General features: G+C 44.7%; 1 protein-coding gene across 1 annotated transcript; it reads left to right on the top strand.

Annotated features, from left to right (window-relative positions):
- Window positions 1–22: 22 nt before the first annotated feature.
- Window positions 23–7521, top strand: MED19 (mediator complex subunit 19). The gene is made up of 6 exons (XM_050194550.3): window positions 23–233; window positions 530–683; window positions 809–908; window positions 3710–3821; window positions 4738–4841; window positions 7098–7521. Exons 1-6 carry the CDS (start codon window positions 56–58, stop codon window positions 7170–7172), a joined length of 723 nt encoding a protein of 240 aa, XP_050050507.1. The 5' UTR covers window positions 23–55; the 3' UTR covers window positions 7173–7521.
- Window positions 7522–14565: the final 7044 nt, after the last annotated feature.

Genomic DNA, 14565 nt, shown 5'->3' with positions numbered 1-14565 from the left:
TACCGAAGTGCATGATGGGAAGGAAAAGTTTTAGGATTCAACATGGCAGACGACAATGGCTGAGGTGGTACGGCGGACGGACCAATATTCTCCAAAATCGAGCCCTCGCGGCTCCCGCTCGCCGGTTGTGTCTCGTCAGGACACAACCGGAACACTTAAGACGACAATTTCTCTCGGCAAGACTCCAGCCATTGTTCACAGCGGTCCGTTTTATCTCATGAAAGAACCTCCAAGTAAGCGAGCATCCTCCGTCGCTCTTCTGCTTGTCACATCCGAAAACGCTATTGCGCCCTGATCACATTATGGTGATCACAGACAAAACACGCATTGTTCACCGCGCAGTCGCGCGTAAACGTCGCTTCTGCTGCTATAATTTGAGCTAGCAAAAGCCCCCTTAGCGGTTTCTAGCTGTTCAGCTTGTCAAACCTCTGGGCCTCGGCGTTCGTGCAGGAGCGGTGTACCGTTGCGCGAGAAGCTTCGATTTACGAGTAACGGGCCGCCGCTAACTTGTACCTCTTTCTTTTGCCAGAGAGTGAGCTCACCGGCGCCACAAACCTAATGGTATCATATGGCTTGGAGCACTCCTACAACAAATTCAGCGGTCGTAAGGTCAAGGACCAGCTCAGTGCTTTCTTGCCCAATTTGCCAGGCAACATCGATGCTCCCGGCGATCAAGACAACAGGTGGGACCCTTTTGGCGTCTGTTATAATTGTTGTGCACAGTGAAGCGATCTCTCGTTTTTCACAATGCACCGTTGCAACGCAACTGGCAGCGATGTCCATCTTTTATTTATTTTTTCGCTTGCAGTTCATTACGCTCTCTCATTGAAAAGCCACCCGTCGGTGGAAAGGAGCTCCTGGCCCTTACCGCTGCCCAACTGGTCGGGTTCAGGCTTCATCCCGGACCGGTTAGTGAAAATAGTAATACACTACGCTGGGTTTAGTCTATCCATCCGTACCCAGAAGCATACAGCGCGCAACAGAAGCAACCGTAAGTGAGAAGACAGAAGGGAAGATACGAGAAAAACGATCGCATAGCAGGGCTTCGACCTGCACTTGCTGGCCTGTCTACCAGACTTGAGTTAGACTGCCCTAACACAAACAAAAATCAGAAGCATACATAGTGTTTCGCAAAGCACGAATCGCAGCAACCTAAAAAAACAAACATTGAAGACGGATCATCGCTTGAGTGTGTGCGATGGTATCAGGACGGTATACATATAAAACTGCACAAAATGCATGGTACATCCAGTGCACATAACGTCAGCAATTCTGTTACATACATCGCTGTTGATGGACAGGTGTTTCTCCTTGGTGATTTGCTTTTGTTCTGTATTGTACGCTACTGGATAGTGAGAGCTCACGATTTTCTGCCATCTGTCGCTTTGGCTCTTCCATTTCTCTGCATCAAAGGGTCGTTGGCCTTCCTGTTTCAGTGCCCATAGTAGCCTCATTTATTTCCTGGTTGACAGTGTGCTGTTATCCTTGTGCTGTTATCCTTTCTTTTTTTTTCTCAACAAAGCTATCCTCTAGCCTGTGCCAAGAAATGGTCCATGTGTTGACTATACCTAAGTATGCCTTGGAAATGGTAGCTTAGGTAAAAGCTGTCCGAACAAGAGTCATGTCAACGAATGCAGAAATAGCCATAGTTCTGTAATCATTGTAATCGTGAAAACTATCTACACTCTTTGTGTTGGCACTCGAGGCAGAAAATAAAGACAGGTTTGGTATGAGCTGCTACCAGATGCATGCAAAGTCAGTGGTAGGAATGCTGCTACAATTGCTCCCATCAGCTAGATTCTATTGAAGCTGCTACATTCATGTTACAAATGAAAGAAAACTGCACCAGGACTAGCCATGCCACTCAGTATTGGAGGAGATGGCTAAGAGGAGTTGCGGTCAGTGTCAGGTGGCGGTCGACACCACCTTATGCAAGGAGGGCCATCGCATCTCCTGCCATTTATAAAGTTAAATGAGCTAAATGGTTACTGAGCTAGTCCAATTCAATGCGTGCTCATGCATGTTTGCAGATATTTGCAGTCTGCCATTAGAAAACTCTGCGCATCATAATTGCAAGTTGTGCGTCGTTTAGGATGAAGTTAGGTTGGAAAAGTAGTGCATGTTTGGGCCATTATACATTGTTGGCGGGTCCTGCATTTGTGGTTCGTACCGGTGGTGTCGCCTTAGTGGGAGAGATGTTCCTCAACGAGTGACGTGCACTTCACGCATTTGGCGCAGCAACTATGCCATGGTGCACTCAGGAAACAAAAACTTACCCCCTTGCATATCATTAGTTCACATTTATCATTGTGGGCTCACAATGCAGCAGATTTGTAGCTTGGCCATTTTACTAGCTAGACATTCTTAAGCCTAAAATAAAATTGCTCATATGGTAATTTGTTTGTGAGTGGCCACACACGCAGATTATCTCTCTCGAGAATATTTGCAATGATGTGTGGCAGTACTCTGGAATTATTTTTGGCGCTTGCAAATAGTCGGCCAATAACTATCCAGGATCATCATTGTTGACTACTGCAGAATCTGCTCCAGTCTATCATTTTTTGTGCTATAGAATCTGCTCCAGAACATGCTTGGTCATTCCCACCACTGCAAAGTCTCCGCAGTATCAGTGCCCAGTTGTTATTAATCCACACATAGGCTAGAAACAGTGCATGCATTGGGTTAATAGGCTTCTCTTCTCATTTAGTGTTCTGCAGTTGCTGTGCTTTGCAGAAGTTGAGGTGGTGTCAGACTTCACTGTCATTCCTTTCAAAGTGCCTGCAAATTTAACTTCATGCATTTAGTTTTATTGTGCATGTCCAGATGTTCTACAAGAAGTTACTGGTAGAGAATGGCGATTGCTACCAGGAGACTATATCTGGGATTTTGATTTGAGTGAAGTGATGATGGTTTAAAGGAATGTTTAACTTCATTTTGTGTGTGTGTGTGTGTGTGTGTGTGTGTGTGTGTGTGTGTGTGTGTGTGTGTGTGTGTGTGCGCGTGCGTGTGTGTGTGTGTGTGTGTGTGTGTGTGTGTGTGTGTGTGTGTGTGTGTGTGTGTGTGTGTGTGTGTGTGTGTGTGTGTGAGGTGGGTTGGCCATTGCTGTTCTTTGCCATCTGTAATGGGTGAAATATGTTTTATAAGATATAGCAGAAAAACATTTCTGTAGCCCTTTCCAACATGCCATTAGATTTAACCCGGGGCACACACTTATGAACCCACTTATGTAGTCACAACGTTTGTTTCGATTCACTGTGTCTGCATGCATTCTTCCACAAAAGCACACTTTTGCTTGTGAAGGTAACCAATGTGAAGATTGGTTGTAATCATGCTTGGCTTTCAGAAATCAAATTTATATTTTAATAAATTTAATTTATATGTATTTTTAATATTAAACAAGCTTAATTATCCAGAAGATCCAGAAACCTTGTCATCAGTGCATAGAATAAAGTTGTGTGAGTGCCATTCATGGAACTTTTCCAACCATCACCGCAGTTCATCTCACAGTTCAGCAACATTTAATTTTCGCCGTTGTATTGTTCTAGCACAGATAGGCAAATTTGATAAATGCTTGTGGGGATCAATTTCCGAAGGTGTGGGGCGGGCTTAGATGGCACAGTGGCGTGTAAACAAAGTGCTGATTGTGGCACGTCTACTTAATGCAAGTTTGCCTGTTCTCATGTGCTGCTACTCTCAACACTTTTTTCAGCTGCCTGAACAGTATCGCATGATGAGCCAGCAGCCACAACGAAAGAAGCACAAGCATAAAAAGCACAAACACAAAATGGGCGACACACCCAATCACGAATCTCAACAGCAAGGTGAGTGTGCACACTAGACAGTTTTAGTTTAGCGTATGCTAAGCAGCGCACATATTTTTAGTTTTAGTTGGCCTGCGAGATCTTCAGATTCGGAGGCCATATGCCGTCGTTGCAGCTATTTCCCGACTGCAGTGATAGGTGGTGCTGACATCTCAAATGTTTCTTTCGTTAGGCTTCGACTCATTCGAAACGAGAAGCGATCTCGAAAACACCACCAGGTTATCCATAATAATCTCGTCAAAGCGGCCCGAGACTAAGCGAAAGCCGTTTACACAGTCATTTGCTACGAACAAAGTGCATTTTACAAAAGCAACGCCAAAATAAATTCGAAGCGGGCAGCCGGGACCGCCGCCATATTTCACGCAAGCTCCGCAAACCATGCAAAGATGCCCACGCTAAATCTGAGAAATAGCGTGCGTACGCTGTACACTATGGGTCATTTAGCATTCTGCACATGTGCAGTGATGACCCGCTATTTCATAGCGTACACTAAACTAAAACTGTCTACTCTGACATCCATAATAGACTACTTGTCCAGGGGGTAAACATGTTGTCTGTTGGACTCTTACTGCCAGTGATGGTGAAGGACCCTTTTCTTAATTTGCAAGAGTGCGTCTCTGCACTGCACATTTGTCCAATTAGTGGCAGCACTGGTCGTGGTACAAATGAAGACAAAGTGCTAGCTGCACATGCTTGCGAGCATGGTTTCATCTATAGAGCCACATCTACACTTTCCGTGACACAATACGAGCAAACTGTGCTCATGCCCACTGATTGCAAAAGCGACTGCACCGCCATTAGCTTGGAAAACTGAGTCATGGAAAAGCCAACATTACAGTTATCAAAAGGGTTCATTGTGCCGCAGTAAAATCTTCCCCCAGCTGCTGCGTGACGAGCTTGTTCTTCTTTTTCTTAGAAAATGCCTCAGATGCCTCCCACGAGAAGAAACACAAGAAGCAGAAGCGACACGACGAAGAGAAAGAACGAAAGAAAAAGAAGAAGGAAAAGAAAAAGAAAAAGGTAGGTCGCCTTTCCGTGCTGCTCGCAATTGTCGCCTTGGCTTAATGCTGCAGTGTGAGGTGGCATGTCTGACTCGATCCATGGCGGCTGCATTCCATCGAGGGAAGAATGCAAAAATGCTTGTGTACCAAGCTTTGGCTGCAAATTAAAAAACACCAAGTGTTAAAAATTTATCAGGAGACTAGGGGTGCACAAATATACTAGCTTTTTCAAGCGAATTTTGAATCCGAATTGAATAGCGGCAAAAGCAAATTGAATATGGAATGTTTTTCTGTCTGAGTAGTAAGCAGCCGTTTTCATTAACATAGAACGATGTTCACCTCCTAGAAGTCGTAATGTTAGCAAGTTCTTTGGCACGTTATGGAACATTCTTTATTGAAAGCACGAATGGATCATAGCAACAAATAAGCAGTTTCTTCCAATACACAGGACTCTTCGGAGAGTGCGAATGATTGTCATATAGTTGGTAAAGTCTAGCTCCTTGAGCGACGAAGCCCACTCCACAATGTACATTCTTATGATGTTTTTGGCCTTCACTATCCCATGAGGATGATCTGTACTATCCCACAAGGCTTATCATACTTGTTTTCATATATTATGTTTGATTTGAAAGCAATAAGAGACATATTCATATTTATGAATAGTGACTATTCAATTTGAAGACCGAATAGAGTACGACACTATTCCAATCATTATTTAAAAAATTCGAATATATTCGCAGACCCCTACTGGAGACCTGCACTGTGGTGTCTCTCATATCCCAGTTGTCACTTGGGATACATTAAACTGCATCAATCAGTCACTGAAAATCACCTCTGATCAGAAATAGGAACTTATTGGCTAGGCATGCCAAGAAAGCACATTCAAATAATGGAGGGAAAAAGAAAGCAGGTTGTTAAAGAGCTGTGTTGTGTTAAGTTTTTACCCAACACAACTGGGTTTTTACCAAGTATCACATGGTTTCGTTATTGCTGGCTCTCTGATATTGTCAGCTATTTGTACCGTTGCGACACCAATTTCCTAAGAATTCTTGTCGTAGTTCCTGAGAATGGAATTAGGAAAACGCTCATAAAATATCTGGTTTGAAAGCATATTACGAAAGCATGGTTGGAGCACACTATTGCCGACCATGTAGGTGGCATCAAGCATTATGGGAAATTGAAAAGCCGCATGTATGCAGCTCGTAGGCTGCATTTTGGCTGCCTCTCTACAGATTTCGAGCACGTGTTGCATAACACAGTTACCGTGTGTCTCATGATGAGCCTGTGGCAATGAAATGGCGATTATATGTATTACTACTAGAAAGCGTACATGCCTAAAGCACTGACAGTCTTCAGTTCTGCAGTTGCAATGCGCAGAATGAAGCTACTAAAGTTACAAGGTTAATTAGGACAATTTAGCTAGTTAAAGAGTATGCTGGCAATTATTGCATGGGTCAGGATATCTGGCAGTGTTGTCAAACTTGGCCAGCAAAAATTACAATTTTGTCCTGAATCCCTTTGCTGAAACACACACGGCATCTATACCTCAGTGCAGACCAAAAAGAAAAAAATTCACCGACGATTACAGTACTTCCTACTGCGAAATTTGAGCGCAGCTCTATACGTGTTTTCATTTCTCTATATATTGAGGCATTGCACCAAACACCACACTGACTGGCAGAGCCGCAACATGCGGTACTATACTATGTATATAGACGGCATCACAGTTTCCACTTCCCAGCAACTGCAGCTAATGCAACCAAAATCTTTACTGGGAAACGCTTGCGGCAAACACTATACGAGAAGGCACGCTTTCTGGTTGTTTATTTTTCTTTCCCCCGCTCGGCCCTCGCCATGGAAGAAGACAAGCTTTCTATTTTTTTGTTTATTTTTCCCCCACTCTGCTGGTGCTGCCGCGGAGGCATGGACGTCTGTCATCGCCTGCAACGCTCCAAGTTTGCTCTTTCATTCTTCACTGTGTAATGTCATTCGCTTGGTGAGGCCAAGAGACGACGCCGACACTCGCCACAGAAACGGGCACTTAAGTGCTGAGCTCTAAGAAAGGAAGTGTCTGCGTACTCGTAACAAAAATATTTGTAACTGTGTTGCGTGGCAGAGTTGCTGCTTTGCTGCAAAAATATAATCTGCCTAGATAAAATCGCACATAGCTACAATAATGGTCCACTATTATGAATAGTATCAGTCCAGGTATTAAATGCACGTGCACCCCTTGCTGAGGTTGTTGTAACCAACATTTCTCATTTTTGCTTTGCAGAAGCACAGTCCTGAAGCCACACCAGCCAATCCTGGCAACCCAGCACTTTCCAACGGTTCCCAAAGGGTCATCTAAAGGTTCACAAGTTCAGACACAGTGCCCAGCAATGTCCATTCACGCATCATAACTGTACCATTGCCTTTGCTAATGCCTTAGCATGTAAACCTGCCAAAAATATACAGAGGGCTGGTTCTGGGCGGTGTTTTTCGTTGTCTTTGCAGCATCCTTCATTATTATTTTCTTTGTTTTGTTTAACTGGTTCTGTTATGGCTAGTGCAGCTTACTGATCAACATTTCGCTCATCTAAGTTTTAATATGCTATTTGGCACATTGATTTTTACACATACAAAAAAAAGAACGCTTTACGAAATTTCATCAAGTTTTATGCAGCATAGCTGTGAATAAAACATGTAGAACTCGCCAATGTGCTGATGTTGGCATTCACACGGGCTACATCTTGGGCCCCCTTCACAGAGACATATGTTTGCCTTTCTATGCTGAACTGCCCGCAGTGGCCTAAAATACTGGAATTCCAACACAACAGAGCATGCAATGCGTTTAGTACTACAGAATCCAGTGTCGGATTTCATTGACAGTCTGCAGGCACAGAGCTAGGTCGGAGTACATGGAAGAAAAGTACTGCTCTCTATTTGGCCAGCTTGTGCCCTAAAGGTTACAGCAGCAAGCACGGTGCCAGTCATCAAATAATATGACAGTGCTGGCAGCTAGCTTTATATATATATATATATATATTATATGTATACAGGGCAACATTCTAGCTTCTGGGTTACCCGCCGTGGTTGCTCAGTGGCTATGGTGTTGGGCTGCTGAGCACGAGGTCGCAGGATCGAATCCCGGCCATGGCGGCCGCATTTCGATGGGGGCGAAATGCAAAAACACCCGTGTACTTAGATTTAGGTGCACGTTAAAGAACCCCAGGTGGTCGAAATTTCCGGAGTCCTCCACTACGGCGTGTCTCATAATCAGAAAGTGGTTTTGGCACGTAAGACCCCATAATTTAATTTTTAAATTTTAGCTTCTAGATTGATCAGTGTTTACCACAACAGTCTCCAAAAGTCCTGCCTGTCTGACATACACCAAAACTTGACAGATGCCTCATGCTAAAAGCTACAACACTTATAACATCACTTGATGTTGCAAGTACATCTTGTGTGAAAGCAGAAACTAAATGCTGAAGGATAATTTGTCATTTGTACATCCATCCAAAGCCAACACAGTCCACAACCGTGCAAGCTGTCCTAGACAATGAATGCATTAAGAAGATTGCTGTGAAGATAGCTCTACTTGTAAATTTTGAAATGTTATTTCTCTAGGCAAACACTTGAGGAACACTCCCTTCGATGAAAAAAAATAAAATTGGTACTTTATTCACAGCTGCACAGTACTGGTACAATATTGTATGCTACTAGTAACACCCGAGGCGTCTTGCATACTCATCATTCGCAGAAAAAAATTTCTTGCAGTGACATTCAAACAATCTGCGCATTGTTGCTGCACATCAAATGTGCTGGTGTTGAATATGGCAGGTTTGCCAGATTTAGCTGTTCACCTTATGAATTCTATGAAAACAAGCAATACATTTACAACAAAGCAGTATTTACTTGCAGAGGCAATGCATGTTGTGCCGTTATACCTGTCGGCTCAAGAACCATGCAAAGCTACTGCAGTTACCTGTGTATGTCCTGTGCCCCTGTCTATGGACCTCTGAATGTTGGGAAGTGCCAAGTGGCCGTTGCAAAGCTGCAAAGAATTTGCATATTCTTTGCAGCTGTAGCACACAGAGACAGTATTTTCAATATTTTCAAGCTGTGACTGCACGACTCTGCGCCAGATGCTTGACAGCGCTCCTGGCGCTGTGCCAGGCTAATTAGGCACAGTGGCAAGAGCACTGTATGTAGGCTGTGTACTACAGAACATATCATCTCTGGCGATTCTAAATCTCGCAACATTGTTATCACCAGAATTATCACTCAATACCACCCCAGTGTTAGCAGACAGTCTTGTACCCTGTCAAGATTTCAAAAAGAAAAATGCATCTTGTGTGCATAAATGTGGTATAGTGCCAACTCGGTACACTAGACTTGTGGATTGTCAATTGTGCTGAATATTCTTATTTTACAAGCTTCGGCAACCAATCACCTAAACGTCCCTCTTGAGCTTTGTAGCTGCAAAAACACTTGTGCAAGATGTAGACCATAGAATGACATTTCCTGCACAGAGTCCCAGTGTAACAATTTTTTCACTTCAGTGAATTCTGCAGTTGGTTCATGGAATACAACTCTCTCAAAGGGTAATAAACCTTAATCATGGGGTGCATGGAGCACTTGCATAGGCCTTTGCACTGGCCAGTGCTGGCCTCACGAGAAAAAACATCCACCAAAGGGAAACGTATGAGCTCGGCTTGGTGGAAACACGTGCACGAAACACTGTGGTTGTCACTTTTCTTTCCAACCACTACCTTCACTGCAAGAAACAATCTTGCTTCCCTGGACACCTTGCACTTAGTTTAAATTTTTACATATAATCCCACTGCCAAGAATCCAGGTGAAGTTTTTTAACCACAGCTGCACAGGTTTAAAAAGGTCTCAATAATTAAGCATACCCACTGCACAGCCACCATAGGGTGCACTAAGAATGCACCACACAGCATACTTGCTGAATACAAGGACCATAGTCTGTAGCACAAGACTGGTACCAAATCATTCCAGTCTATATGGTTGCTGCTGGCGACAGATCAACAATGTCCTCTTAACGAAATGCTGCCTTCAATAAAAGGTGGGTGTATCCCATGCACTGTGGCACTTGGTTTAAGTGAAGCTTTGGCAGGCCTGTTCTTGTACTTCACAATATGTACAAGAAACTATTACTTCATTGGTACTTGCGAAGAACGCTGTTCTTGTTTAGCGACCAAGTTGGACACATTTTCAGCGGGAGTCTCCCCTTGCCCAACAAACTTGTGGCACTTGGAACACACGGAGTACGTGCGAGGTGACAATGGGATGCTGCAAGATGGAATGACCATGATGCCATGGTGCTGGTATGACAACAGCGTGAAAATAACAGCAAGACGGCAATGGGACGGCAAAGCTGGAATGACCACAAATGCTGACGGTGTGACAACGAAATGACAACGTAGTGAAGACAGCAGAACAATGAAAGCATGACAACAAAAGAATGATCACAAGGGAATGAACACTGTGTTTGTGTTGGAGCTCGCGTTGCACTTGTCATATGCTGCCCCGAAACACCTCGATTTGCACTATTCCGAGTAGTGGCTAATTGTGCAAGACTTGCCCAGTAGAGGGAAGAAGCAAAGGAAGCTTCTTGCCACAGTTCAGGCCAGTCATTGATCATTTGTATTATTACTATAAATAGCGTATAGGTAGCGATCTCAAGTACAGTAGTCTCCCACGAATTTAATTTTTTCGTAAATTTGATCTCGGCCGGCACTCGGGCATTTCTATAGGCTTGAACTTTTTTTATCCTAAAATTGGCATTTGCCGGATAATTCGTATGTCAGCACGCACGCACTTCACCCCTATGGTGAACGCGATAGTGGCCCCTTTAGTAGCAGCGTGTCTCGGTGAAGCTTATGGGGACATTGAATGCGTTGAACACGTCATCTCCCATTGAAAATGCCTATTTTCGGCCTGCACTAGGAAGACTTTCAAGCAGTAGCCATAACTCATCCAATTGTCAGATTACAGTATTTACCCAGTTATAACGCACACCTTGCTTTAATGTGTTGGCGATCTTTGGGTACTTCACATATTTTTTGGACACTATCTGTATCTAGCAGTTTTCCCACTCACCTCGGTCACTCGTTAGATTGTGGTCAGATGGGTAGCACATTGGGCTGCCGTGCTGAAGCTTTGACACCTCCCATCTGACCAACTTGGGTCACCAAACCACTTACACGCTGACATAGGTCAGTGCAGATGTGGGACTGGGTAGGTACCACTGTTCTAATAGAGACACTCTTGACGCCAGCTCAGTGTACTGGGTATGTGCCACTCTATCTGTGCGACGTGGTAAGCATACTGGCAGCCATTCAAAGCTGTTTCGGGCATTGCTGTTGTGATTTAAGCCCCTGTTTTACCCAAAGTGCATCTCGAATATGGGTGTAATCGGCGCCTAGTTGGCATTCTTTAATTATACACACACGCCATGCACCATGTGGTGGTGCTGGTGGTAACAACTTTATTGACAATCTGGCAAATTCGTGGCCTGGGCCTAGGCCGCCCCCGAGGAGGTCCGCAGATCCTGTCTCCTCGCCGCCTCACGGGCTTGCTGGATGGCCCATAGTTGATTTTGGAAGCTTGAGCTGCGCAATGCGGCCGTCCATCGCGCCGCAGCTTCATCTGGGGAACTGCATTTTTCTCTGCATATAACCTCACATTCCCAGAGAATGTGTCTAAGAGATGCATGAGCACTGCCGCATAGTTTACAGTTATCGTTTGAGTAGATGTTCGGATAGTCCTCCTGAGATGGACGGTGTTGGGGAAGGTCTTTGTAACTGCTTCCAGTCTACTGCACATGTGGAGAAAAACTTTTTTTTATGATTTGATTTTTTTTTTGTGATTTGTAACAACGTCAGTACGAAACTAAAATAAGCATGCAGACCATTTTCATAGATACTACAACAGTCTTATGTGTTCATAATCCATAATCTTCAGCTTGATCACTGTGCAATTTCACACCTGTTTTCTGGGGAAGCTAGCAAAAAGGAAGGCGGTAAGAGGAAAAAACAATGGGACACTAAAGGAAAATACTAAGTCAACTCGGACTGTTCAAATACCATTCCAGAAACCTCGCAACGCTTGTTTCGTGCCAAGATTTAGTTTACAAGAAAATTGCATCTTAAGGGTCCGAATACCTATTGGCCTCGAGCTCCACCACTGGAAATGCTGGCGTCACCGTCGGCGTGACGTGCTATTAGGGATCACGTGGACATAGTGGCCGCGTCGGCTGCTTCGAGAGCGCCGAAGCGAGCTGAAAACGAGAGTTCCTCGTACGCTGCGGTCCTCATTTAGTGGCGAGATTTTCCCGCTTCGAGTGTCTCCTTTACAACGCTTGAAAGTACTACAATAGGTAGTGGCTGCCTTTGAAGGCGCGCAACATGGTAGGCTACTGATCGGTGCCGCAATGCCGGACGTACACAACGGAGCCCGGTGTCAGCCTTATTCACACGTAGCCGCAGGACAAGAAGCTGCGTGAAGCTTGGCTCGCGAAACATAAAACCGGCAAACAGTCATCGGCTACCACTCGGGTATGCAGCAAGCACAGACGCGAGGAAGATTTCTGCTACGGCGCCCGGTCTGCGATGTTCGAAAAACGCGCACTGGGACGCTCGCCCGAGTCCGCTGCCCGACTAATGTCATGATGGTTTGGTCGATGAACTTGTCGATGCTATAGATACTGGCAAGTTCACTGGAGTGGAAAGGGAGCGGTAAGAAGCACATTAAAAAAAGCATGGCATATGGTCATGTTTGCGTTATGAATTAATGCACTGGATTACAAAAAAAGCAGCAGCGGGAAATCGCACGCTGAGAACACTGATAAACATATAGTGCGACGCAACTCGAGAAATAATATTGAAACGTCCAAGAATTTAGAAAAAAAAAGAAGATTGAATCGTCGCAACGGCACATCACAGTCCCCTCCCCGTAGGCGTCGAAGTCTCTACAAGGAAATTATTTTTGAACAGCTCCGATAGCGTCCACGCAACACTGGTTGCTTGTATACTGTCCGATGCTCATATTCTGCGGCCCAAAGCTCATGGCACCGTGCGAAAACGCGCACGCGGCGAAAGCGAAACAGTGCGCGGACAAGCATGCAGACGCGCAGCCGAACGCTGCGAAGCTGTGCGATCGCTGCATTGAGGCTTCATTCTATTACGCTCCATTTAGTTATACAAAAACACTGTAAGAACATATTTCACATAGTTTGCTCTCAGCATTTACCTACCTTTCACGCAAGAAGCGGGTTAGGGAGACTCCATCGCGGCGACCGCGCGCAGTGGCGTTCACTCTACGTATTCGGTAAAGAGATAAAGATGTAAAGAGGTAAAGATGAGAAGCGCGCCGCGCGATCCCTCATACTACGCCAGCGACACGCTTCCGATAGATGGCGACTCCGTAACTCCTCGCCGCCAATACCGCAATTCAAACTTCCCACCGCCCAACCGGAGGAGTTGTGACGTTGCGTACGCCATAACCACTGTTTGCTGCCATCGGTGAGTGACACGGCGCCCGACAGACGGCGGTGCCGAGCCAAGAGAGAGCAGTGGATTCGCTGCTGCAGCTGCTGTTTGGTCAAGTGGCATATACCGTTCGGGCATCCTGCGACATCACATGGAAGTTGAATTCTCTGCTATGTACATAGCAGTTCTTGCAGTTCGTGCGAGTCTCGCGAGCCAGCAAAACCAGCGCAGCAGTACGTGATGACGAAAGTACCGTGAAACCTTTCAATCGCCGCATCAAGGGCAATTTTAGCAAGTTTTTGCTAAAAATGAAATAGAGCTGAACAAGTAGCATTTTACTTTTTCTTACAATAGAACACAAGGATGTTTTCTGCAGAGTGGTTGAGTACTAGCGACAGAATTGGACTGAAGAGTGCTTTCGTCATCGGGCAAATACTCGAATGTCCCGGGGAAATCTCTAATCACATCCTGCATTTACCTCAATTTCTCTAACATTAAAGCTCTGTTAGCAATAATATTGACGCCCGAGAGATTCTCGAGTACTAATCTATCACTTTAGCTTGACTTAATACTTGCCTTTAGTGTCATTTTAATGCCAACAAAATAGCGCGGATATATCCAATACTCTGAAGGCCTGCCAGTAAACTTCTTAGGTGTCTCTGTGCTCATAGTGACTGGAGCTGGCTCATGTGCCAGAGAGGAACACATGCTATGTCCTGTATCAGTGGCACCTCTTGTGCTCTCCGACTCTCTAGCATTCAGGTAAAAAAAGAGAGAGAGATCAAGAGGACAGGGTCACGGTGCTGCTCCCTAAATTTAAGACTTCGAAAAATCTTTTGAGAAAAATGCATAAAGGTAATAGTGCAAGAATGACATCTCATGCTACAATACCAGGTAGTTTTCTTCTGAAGCAAGAGAGAAGGTTAATTTTGGTAGGAAAGCAAGCTACAAAGATGGTTTTTTTAAACACAACCGAGATGGCCTCGATAAGATACTGTTTTGGAATGGCAAATGACAAAATAGGTAATTTCAGCACTTTCATAGGACTAGTGTTTTTCTCCCCGACATGTCATTTTGAGCCAGTTGCCAGCAGGTGCCCTCCGATATGAGGATTAGAAAAATAAATGAAAAATAAATTGTCCACGAATTTCTTTTCCACAAGACCCATGTGCCCCCTCTTAAAGGCAAATACTGCCAAGTGCAGCATGTTTCGGCACTTTTTCTATACTTTGTTTCGGCCAGTTT

The sequence above is a fragment of the Dermacentor andersoni genome, chromosome 3 (genome assembly GCF_023375885.2).
Source record: "Dermacentor andersoni chromosome 3, qqDerAnde1_hic_scaffold, whole genome shotgun sequence".
Classification (NCBI taxonomy): Eukaryota; Metazoa; Arthropoda; class Arachnida; order Ixodida; family Ixodidae; genus Dermacentor; species Dermacentor andersoni.
Note: the sequence above shows the minus strand (reverse complement) of the source record. Positions and strands in the feature narration are given on the sequence as shown.